We start from the raw sequence: 8,582 nt of genomic DNA, 5'->3' as shown, positions 1-8,582 counted from the left end.
AAATGGACCCTTTATAGATCTTTAACTCTCAAGAGTTAAAGATCTATAAAGGGTCCATTTGGTTACCGACTCTCCATCATTTAGCTGGGGACCACCCGGAACCCCCTCAAGGACCACTGGTGGTCCCCGGACCACTGGTTGAGAACCACTGCTCTAGTCTAACAAATCTCTGGCTAATAAAGTGGTTACTCACACTCCCGTCAGTCCTTTGGTCTAGAGAGGCCTGAGGCCAGCGTCATCTTCCAGAGAAGGACGACAAGATAAAAAAAAAACATCTCTTCCATGGGCCGAATGACAGACAAAAGTAAAGTACTGTGGTTAAAGTACGTTATTCCATGAGAAACAATGAAGTAAGCTGTTGCTGCTGCCACTAGCGACGAGCAGTGGTGGAAAGTAACTAAGTACATTTACTTAAGTACTGTACTTAAGTACAATTTTGAGGTATTTGTACTTTACTTGAGTATTTCCAATTTCCAATACTTTTACTTCTACTCCACTACATCTCAGAGGCAAATATTGTACTTTTACTCCACTACAATTATTTGAAAACTTTAGTTACTAGTTACTTTTCAGATATAAATTATGATATAATGAAACATACATTAACACACATACACTAACACAACGCGTCGCGATGCGACGCGTTGTGAGCTTGTAGATCGGCTATTTTCAAATAGCCTAGGTATGAAATAGGTTTAAAGTGGTTTAATGTATGTTTCATTATATCATAATTTATTTCTGAAAAGTAACTAGTAACTAAAGTTTTCAAGTAAATGTAGTGGAGTAAAAGTACAATATTTGCCTCTGAGATGTAGTGGAGTAGAAGTAAAAGTATTGGAAATTGGAAATACTCAAGTAAAGTACAACTACCTCAAAATTGTACTTAAGTACAGTACTTAAGTAAATGTACTTAGTTACTTTCCACCACTGCTGCTTAGCAACAGAGCATGGCGCTCATTGCTGTCTTATGCCTAACTTAAACTCCGCCGCACAACAGTGATAAGTCGAGTATAAGTCGAGCTTCCAGCGAGAATGTCTTGCCTTGTTTCTAGCCATACTTTAGTCTTTGGTCAATATTGTCCTCCTCGATTTTATACACATATTCATACACACAAATATGCATGTACATACACACTTATAAACGTGTAATAAACTGGATATTTGTGCACTGTATGTAGTCACACTTGCCATGAAGGACCTTTTTGCACAAAAACATCAAGATTAAAAATAAATAATAAAGTAACCCGGAAAAAACAAACAAACATGAGTACCTGTTCAATAATTATTGTGGAAATAAAAAAAAAAATGACTCCAAACATATTTTTTTTTGTTGTAAAAATTAAACCCCCACACAAAAAAATAAAGTGAAATAAAAAGTAGCCTTATGTACAGCGTAATTTCTTCTTTTGACACAGGCTAAAGGCGTTTGTTTGTTTGTTTGTTTTTTAAATAAACAGACTCTGCATCGTTCAAGTAGCCTGAGAGAGAGAGAGGCTAGACAGACATGGCTGTCATAGACAAGAACGTCACTTTGCTCTCATCAAAGAAAACTTCCTTTCCGAAGTCCCACACAATGTCTCAACGTCTTTTTTTCTCCCCCCTCGTCGCTCAGAATTCAAGTGACGGCGTCGCTAAGTCGTTAGCCATTAGCTCTCACACTGGGAGTCCCTTGCTCAGTGGCGCGCGGCCTGTCCCTCGCGGCGGGAAAAATCAACCCCGTCGCCCCCCACAGCAGCTGCTAGTGATAGCTAGCAAGCTGCTAACTGTTGGGCGGTCCGTCGTTCAGGAAGTACGTTGTCATTTCCCCTTTACCTTTGACCTTTACGACGCCGCGGTGCTCCAACACGTAGCCTTTGTTTGAGAGCACCTGGTGGAGGTCTGCGGTGACCTGTTGGACACCAATGACATGTTAGCATGGGCTGGTTTATTTAACCCATTTAGACCTGTTACACCTGTTACACATTGTTATACCTTTCAAGCTAGGAACACCTCTGTGTCATTTCAGTTGTTGCTATTTATCGCTGTCGTCGGGCAGAAACCTCTTGTCTCCATATTCAAAAACACGCGAAGCGACTTCTACTATTTTTTTATTTGAATCCTAGAAAGTAACAGTTTTGGACATATGAGGTTTCCACCCGACAGAGACGATATATGCAGTGGTGGAAAAAGTACTCAAATGTTTTACTTAAGTAAAAGTACCAATACTGCAATATAAAAATACTCTGTTACAAGTAAAAGTCCAAAATAAAAAATGTACTTGAGTAAAAGTACAAAAGTATTGGCATCAAAATGTACTTAAAGTACCAAAAGTAAAAGTACTAAATATTTGAAAATAGCCGATCTACAAGCTCACAACGCGTCGCGGTGCGACGCGTTGTGAGCTTGTAGATCTGCTATTTTCAAATAGCCTATGTATAAAATAGGGCTAAAGTGGTTAATGTATGTTTCATAATATCATAGTTTATATCTGAAAAGTAACTAGTAACTAAAGTTTTCAAATAATTGTAGTGGAGTAAAAGTACAATATTTGCCTCTGAGATGTAGTGGAGTAGAAGTAAAAGTATTGGAAATTGGAAATACTCAAGTAAAGTACAAATACCTCAAAATTTTACTTAAGTACAGTACTTAAGTAAATGTACTTAGTTACTTTCCACCACTGGATATATGTAACAAAAAATTATTCCTTTTCCTTTCCAGAAAAAGTAGGCACAGTAGAATTTAGAGGGCGTTTTTAGAATCGGCCTCAGGTCATAATGGGTTAAAAGGTGAGACCACTTTGGTAGAGGTTTGGGTTGTGTAGTTACCTCGCCATGATGTAACTCCAAAGGTGGTCAAGAAATAAAAAATAATTGCTGCATTTATTAGAAATTGATCATTCAAAATATGCTCCCCATTGACTTGCATTGTACAGTAAAACAGCTCTCAAAGTCGCTCTTTTAGCATGTAAACGAATGTAAACAAAGTCGATTCAGACAATATAGAACATCACCAAACCCAGTACTGTTTTTTTTTTTTTAAATAAAAATGTTAACTTCCTGTTGATTTAGCTATTTTTATTAGAAAGAAAACCTGGACTGGATCGGCGGATCCGGATCTTCAAATATTAAAATCATCAGGAAGTTGACATTTTTATTTAAAAAATAAACAGTACTGGGTTTGGTGATGTTCTATATTGTCTGAATCAGCTTTGTTTGAGTTCGTTTATGGGCTAAAAGAGTGACTTTGAGAGCTGTTTCAGTGTACAATGTAAGTCAATGGGGAGCATATTTTCTAATTAATGGAGCAATTCTTTTTCATTTCTTGTCCACCTTTGGAGTTACATCACGGCAAGGTAACTACACAAACCAAACCTCAACTAAAGTGGTCTTGCCCTTTAACAAAGCTTTTTCTTTTAATTCGTTTTTAATCAACTTTCTTCCTTCCTTTTTTTGGTTGTTTTTGCCCTACTTTTGTTGTTTTTGTGCCATTTGTTTTTAAACCCTGTTGCACTTAGAGATTTCCAAAAATGTAAAGTGCGTTATAAATAAAATGTATTATCATTATAATTTGTATAATAATAATAATTATTATTACACAGTAATCATCATCACAGTTAATTTAGTACCGTTTTGATCCTGACAGTACTTTCCATGCCAGGATCAGAATTTCAGGACTACTTTGTTGTAGAAAGTATTCTTATGGACCCGTAAGCGTCCATTTGTTTCAATTTGTACACTCTCAGAGTTATGGGGGTCCTTGAAATTAAAAGTTTTGAGTGCCTTAATTAGTATAATTGGGTAAGACCTGTGGAGGAAGTAAGGAAGAGGCCCAATTACGTTCCAATATGGCAGCAGTGCATAGAGCCTATTCCCTGCAAAACAGTAGTAAGTAACAGGCCATCTCACCTGTATGCAGTCAGGTACTCCTGTACTGTCCATACGGCTGGCCACGTTCACCGTGTTGCCCCAGATGTCATACTGGGGTTTCCTGGCTCCTATGACCCCTGCTACCACTGGTCCAATGTTCAGACCTGGAGCACATGAGAATGAAACAGTAATATTAGCTTTTTATGCAAGTCATAAGCCTCCTGGCAGTGGTGGAAAGTAACTAAGTGTATTTACTTAAGTACTGTACTTAAGTACAATTTTGAGGTATTTGTACTTTACTTGAGTATTTCCAATTTTCAGTACTTTTACTTCTACTCCACTACATCTCAGAGGCAAATATTGTACTTTTACTCCGCTACAATTATTTGAAAACTTCAGTTACTAGTTACTTTTCAGATATAAATTATGATATAATGAAACATACATTAACCACTTTAGCCCTGTTTTATACATAGGCTATTTGAAAATAGCAGATCTACAAGCTCACAACGCGTCGCGAGCTTGTAGATCGGCTATTTTCAAATATTTAGTACTTTTACTTTTGGTACTTTAAGTACATTTTGATGCCAATACTTTTGTACTTTTACTCGAGTACATTTTTTATTCTGGACTTTTACTTGTAACAGAGTATTTTTATATTGCAGTATTGGTACTTTTACTTAAGTAAAGAATTTGAGTACTTTTTCCACCACTGCCTCCTGGTTTGTACATGAGTCCAATAGCTTAACCCTGGTGACCTTATCTTGGGCAACAACAACAAAAAAAATGTTGCTGATGATCAGTGTTAGGTGTAGCTGATATATTTCACTTTTACCTTACCTTTTTTACTTTTTTATTTGCAATAATAATAATGCAAAAACAGAAGTATTCGTTTGCATTTGCTTCCCCCCCCCCCCGCCCATATATTTTCATAAGCTCCCCCCCTCCATATATTTTCATAATAAAAAAGTGTCATATATCGTATCGTATCGATGTCGTGAGCACAATATCGTATCGTATCGTTCATGAAATTAGTGTATCGGCACACCCCTAGCGCAAGGTATACTCTTAGTTGCTTGTTTTAGAAGAGAATGCACTTAACACATTGATTGCCAGAATTATTTCAGATTTTTTGCATTTTCATGCCAGGGTTTTTACATTGAAAAAAAAAGTACTCAGGAGCTGAGATACAAAATTTGTAAGTTTTAAGTTAACAAGGAAGTGGATGGGAGTCTAGATCTTCGACAAATCATATCTCCTTGGTCTTTGGGTCAAATTAAAAAAAAATATATTTTTTTTGAAAAAAATGTTTTTTCCTAAAACGATCTAGGCAATCAATGTGTTAAGACTTCTGGGGCCAGTTGCACCACCTCACAAGTTCAAACTTAGCCTAGTTATAGCTTAAACACGTTGAATCCGGGAAAGTATCTGTGTCATTTTAGATTTCTTTGGCTATTCAAAAATAGCACCGAGTGCCGCGCTATGAGCTTGTAGATCTGCAATTTTTTTTTAAATCGTGAAAATGAGTGCAAATCTTTGAATATATATTTAAAATATATATATATATATATATATATATTTAAAGATTTGCACAAATGTTCACATATAAAACAAAAAAATCACACCCAGTGTGAAGTGGGCGGTGTGGTCACAGTGGTCATCACAGTGATGGAAGTTCACTTAAAGAAAAGTAATATTGTGGACCAACCATTGTACACCCCTAACTTAAAAAAAACCCATAAATGTGTTTTTTTTAAGTGCATAGTCCTATTTATAGGGCTATGCAGTATGCACATGTGTCATGTGTTTCACTAGCCAATCAAGTCAGCCAATCATATTACAGCTAGTGGTCAATCACGGTGCAGGGTTAGGGGGGGTACAATGGTGGCCAATCACAGCGCAGGGTTGGGGGGGTACAATGGGTGGGGGGGGGGTACAATGGTGGCCAATGACAGTGCAGCGAATGTCGATGTCCAAACCCTCACATATAGGGGCGGTTTCAGAGCCCAAAAAATAGCAGATCTACAAGCTCATAGCGCGGCACTCGGTGCGTGCTATGAGCTTGTATATCTGCTATTTTTGAATAGCCGAAGAAATCTAAAATGACACAGACACTTTCCCGGCTAAATGGGTTAAATGGCTTTTTAGAAGCCATTTAAGCTATAACTAGGCTAAGTTTGAACTTAGTGTGAGGTGGTGCAACTGGCCCCAGGTGATTAGTAGTTTCCTTGCCCTACCTATATGTTGAATGCACTTATTGTAAGTCGCTTTGGATAAAAGCGTCTGCTAAATGACTAATGAATTGTAATGTAATGTGTTAATTTTGACAGCAAAGAGCAGGGACGTGCAGAAGGATTTGGAGAGGCAGGGGCTGGAATTTCAAAAGGGCACCTATTGGACTTTACGAACAATTACCATACTTTTAGGCCCAAAAACCCGAAACAGTATCATAACGTGCTTAATGTCCTCAAAGTCACGCACTCAACAAGCTTTGAACTGAGCAGATTGGACCTTCCGTTCCAGAGATAATGGCCAAAACAACTTGAAAACGGCCACTTTCGCCGGTTTTCGATCGCGATTTTCGATTGAAATTTTGGTCATTGTCGCCCGTTTTTCTTTAATAACACAGGCTAGGAAGGTCGCACGGCGAAAAAACTAGATACCTGAGGAAAGTTCACTTTGAGCTGCATCCAACACATCCACTGCTATTTCGTCAGCTTTACCGATAGGCCGCAAGGGGCAGTTGAAATTATTTTTTGGGTTTGAAAAAAAAAAAAAAAAAAAACAGTCTGGAGAGGGCACTTTTTTTTACCCGACGGGTAAAAGGGCAGGGACTGAAGCCCCCTTTCATGTCTATGTGTGCACGTGCATGGCAAAGAGAGTGATAGAGAGAACAGTAACCTATCTTCATCTGGAAGCTGTTGAAGGAGTGTTCGTTGATGTACTTCATCTGCTCCCTCAGCCTCATGGCGTAGTCGGCCAGAGCGGTGATGTGTGAGCGCCCCTCCCTGTCGTAGGTGGAGTCGTTGAGGCCGGACGCCGCCATGTAGGTGGAGCCAATGGTCTTGATCTTCTCCAGCTGTCTGAACTTCTCCTCGCTGATGATCTATATGATGACACCACGCACACACACACACACACACACACACACACACACACACACACACACACACACACACACACACACACACACACACACACACACACACACACACACACACACACACACACACAGCAGGGCATGTGAGTGGAGCTATAGCGTGGGATGGCTCAGGGTAGAGGACAGAGAACAGTAACTTGCTGTTCTCTGTCTGGTCTGGGTCTGGTCTGGGTCTGATGTCTGGGCCTAGTCTTCAACAGTGTGGAAAAAGTACTGCATATTTTTTACTTAACACATTGGGTGCCAGAGGTTTATTAAAATATTATACGTTGAGTGCCTGCATTTCTTCCATCCACTTGCGTTATACGTTTCGTGCTGTGAGAAGCCCAGACGCGGAAGTGCATGTAAACAAAGCGTGCGTGCGAGACGGCGGAGGGTTCCCGACTAACGCCTGGAACAATAATATTTCCAACGCGATCCTCCATTGCAGCGTGATCGCCGATCGGAAACGGCTCGTTTCCACCACATTAAAAGAAATGGAGATATTAAGCTTTTAGTCAAGGAGATAACATTGAAAACGCCGACCGGAAGGATTTTTGACATGGAGCCAGATCCAGCCTCTTCTTCTCAGAAACTCCTTGGGTGATGTCAAAGTTTCGTTTAAGCGCCCCACGTGGGCCACTCGTATAAAAATAGAACGGTCCGGACCGTTTTCGGCACTTCTCGTTTGGACCCTCAAAAACGGTCCGGACCGTTTTTGGCATTCAATGTTACAAGTACGTTCGGAATTCAAAATGTACTCGAGTAAAAGTACATAAGTGTTGAATCAAAATGTACTCAAAAGTACCAAAAGTAAACCCTATTTCACAAGTTTTCAAATGTATAATTGAAAATAGGCGATCTACAAGCTACAAGGCTATTTTCAAATTGCCAAAGTTTAAATAGGGCTGAAGCGGTTTTGTAATAATAATCAAAGCGTGGAAGCGATCAAAAAATATACGCTTGACCGGCACGTTTCACCGTTTTAGCGATCCTTCAGCAGCAGCGGCTTCAAAATGTTTGGCGCTTTTCGGCGATAGTTCTTAGTCTTCTTTCACTTTACTCCACGACCGTTTGCTGCCCCCAGTGGTGGAAAAAGTACTTTACTTAAGTAAAAGTACCAATACTGCAATATAAAAATGCTCTGTTACAAGTAAAAGTCCAGAATTCAAAATGTACTTGAGTAAAAGTACAAAAGTATTGGCATCAAAATGTACTTAAAGTACCAAAAGTAAAAGTACTAAATATTTGAAAATAGCCGATCTACAAGCTCACAACGCGTCGCGATGCGACGCGTTGAGAGCTTGTAGATCTGCTATTTTCAAATAGCCTAGGTTTCAAATAGGTTAGTGTATGTGTGGTTAATGTATGTTTCATTATATCATAATTTATATCTGAAAAGTAACTAGTAACTAAAGTTTTCAAATAATTGTAGTGGAGTAAAAGTACAATATTTGCCTCTGAGATGTAGTGGAGTAGAAGTAAAAGTATTGGAAATTGGAAATACTCAAGTAAAGTACAAATACCTCAAAATTGTACTTAAGTACAGTACTTAAGTAAATGTACTTAGTTACTTTCCACCACTGGCTGCCCCCCCC

The 8,582-nt window shown here is 39.0% G+C and overlaps 1 protein-coding gene across 1 annotated transcript in view; it reads right to left on the bottom strand.

The window, feature by feature from the left end:
• Positions 1-660: 660 nt before the first annotated feature.
• Positions 661-8,582, bottom strand: part of LOC308097406 (adenylate cyclase type 6-like) — a 104,876-nt gene continuing 96,954 nt past the window's right edge. The window contains exons 19-22 of the mRNA XM_080445162.1: positions 7,077-7,098; positions 6,747-6,951; positions 3,885-4,009; positions 661-1,888 (exon numbers count right to left, since the gene is read on the bottom strand). Coding sequence (XP_080301288.1) covers positions 1,760-1,888; positions 3,885-4,009; positions 6,747-6,951; positions 7,077-7,098 — 481 coding nt within the window. The 3' untranslated portion in view covers positions 661-1,759. The remainder of the gene's footprint in view (positions 1,889-3,884; positions 4,010-6,746; positions 6,952-7,076; positions 7,099-8,582) is intronic.

Source organism: Gymnoscopelus braueri (assembly GCF_963280865.1).
Source record: "Gymnoscopelus braueri genome assembly, chromosome: 12".
Lineage (NCBI taxonomy): Eukaryota > Metazoa > Chordata > Actinopteri > Myctophiformes > Myctophidae > Gymnoscopelus > Gymnoscopelus braueri.
This window is presented reverse-complemented; position numbering and strand designations above follow the sequence as displayed.